Genomic DNA, 1,872 nt, shown 5'->3' with positions numbered 1-1,872 from the left:
CTTGCTCTATTGTCCACTCTATTGGAGTGCAGTGGCACGATCTTGGCTCACTACAACCTCCGCCTCCCGGGTTTAAGCCATTCTCATGCCTCAGCCTCCCAAGTAGCTGGGAGTACAGACACAGACCACCATGCCAGGGTACTTTTTGTATTTTTAGTAGAGATGGGGTTTTGCTATGTTGGCCAGGCTGGTCTCAAACTCCTAACCTCAAGTGATCTGCCTGCCTCAGCTTCTCAAAGTGCAGGGATTACAGGCATGAGCCACCATGCCCAGCCAATACATTACTATATTCTAATCCTCAGATCCCACTCACATGTCACTTGCTGTCCCAGTAAATGTCCTTTATAGCAAATGGATCCAATCCAGAATCACACAGTGCACTGAGTTGCCGTATCTCTTTAATCTCTTCCATCTGGAAGAGTTTCTCAGTCATTCCTTGACACGATCTGACATTTTTAAAGACTGCAGGTCAGTATGTCCCTCATTTGGGGTCTGTCTGATTCCTAGGATATGCATCTTGGATAAGAATGCCACAGAAATGATGCTGTGTTCTCATTACAAGCTGTTAGGTGACACCAGTCTTGACTTGTCCCATTGTTGCTGATATTAACTTTGATCAACTATATATGCATGACATATGCAATCAATAGAGATCACTGAATCTAGGAGACTGTACTGAGTAAGAAGACTTCTCAACCTGGAATCCTGGGAAGGGCATGAAGTTTCGACCAGTGGGGTCAAGAGATGGCTCATTGGGAACAATTAATGTGTGGGCTATTCCAGAGGCTAGAGCAGGACTTGGTGGCCTCTCAGGTACCTGAGATGTTCAGTGACCCAAGAGGGAGAGTGGAGTCTAGACTGGGGTTTCGGGAGAGCCCTGGGTACAGTGATAAGAGACAAGTGAGCCACAAAAAGTGGTACTGGTATCCTCTCCTTGGCTGGAGAGATCACTGGGTCCCTTCTCCATCCCCAGGCAGGGCTGCGGACCATTGAGGAGGAGGCAGCCCCCGAGATCCGTCGCACAGTCTCAGGAGACCTGGCTGCTGAGGAGGAGCTGGAGAGAGCCATGGTGGAGGCTGCGATGGAGGAGGGAATATTCCGGGTGAGGGAGAGCCAGGAGCACTCCTAGTGGTCTAGACGCCATGAGTGGCAATGTCTCACAGAGAGGAGGGCCAGGAGCCTAGCCACACAAGAGGGGGACACGGGAGCCAAAGATACCCCTCTCCACCTCTCCACCTCACTACCCAGTTCTCCTGGGACTCAGAATCAATGACCTGACCTACTAGAGGTGTCAAATTCCACACACCCTTTTCCCTGCCCAATGTCACCCCTTTCCTCTCCTCCCTACCCACAAACCCTAGGCAACCACCCAGAGGCCCTCCAGGATCAAATGCCCCGCCTGCCTCCAGTGAGGCCTGTCCTCCATCCTTAGCTCTGTCTATTGTTTCTTATAACACTTTAGAGCTGGAAGGTCTTCAGTGACACCTAGGTAGGTCTTTTTGGTTACTTATGAGAAAATAGCAACCCACAGAGATCATGTGAGATGTCCAGTATCAACTAGTAAATTAGTTTCAGAGAGGAGACTAGAACCCAGTGCTTCAGACTCCTGATTCAGCCCTCACCCCTGCACCACACTTCCTTTCTGTGTGCCTGTGTCCCTTCTAACCTCACTGCCCTTCTGTGTGTCGTTGTCCCCTCTGACCTCACTGCCCTTCTGTGTGCCTGTGTCCCCTCTGACCTCACTTCCCTTCTGTGTGTCTTTGTCCCCTCTGACCTCACTGCCCTTCTGTGTGTCTGTGTCCCCTCTGACCTCACTGCCCTTCTGTGTGCCCGTGTCCCCTCTGACCTCACTTCCCTTCTGTGTGCCCGTGT

At 51.1% G+C, this 1,872-nt stretch overlaps 1 protein-coding gene across 2 annotated transcripts in view; it reads left to right on the top strand.

Moving 5' to 3' along the window:
• The window catches only part of CACNA1S (calcium voltage-gated channel subunit alpha1 S), a 77,078-nt gene that overhangs the window by 70,604 nt on the left and 4,602 nt on the right, over positions 1–1,872 (top strand). For both annotated transcript variants that reach the window (XM_017499408.2, XM_017499409.2), the window contains one exon: positions 974–1,102. In XM_017499408.2, the coding sequence (XP_017354897.1) occupies positions 974–1,102 (129 nt within the window). The remainder of the gene's footprint in view (positions 1–973; positions 1,103–1,872) is intronic.

Source organism: Cebus imitator, unplaced genomic scaffold, assembly GCF_001604975.1.
Source record: "Cebus imitator isolate Cc_AM_T3 unplaced genomic scaffold, Cebus_imitator-1.0 Scaffold257, whole genome shotgun sequence".
Lineage (NCBI taxonomy): Eukaryota > Metazoa > Chordata > Mammalia > Primates > Cebidae > Cebus > Cebus imitator.
This window is presented reverse-complemented; position numbering and strand designations above follow the sequence as displayed.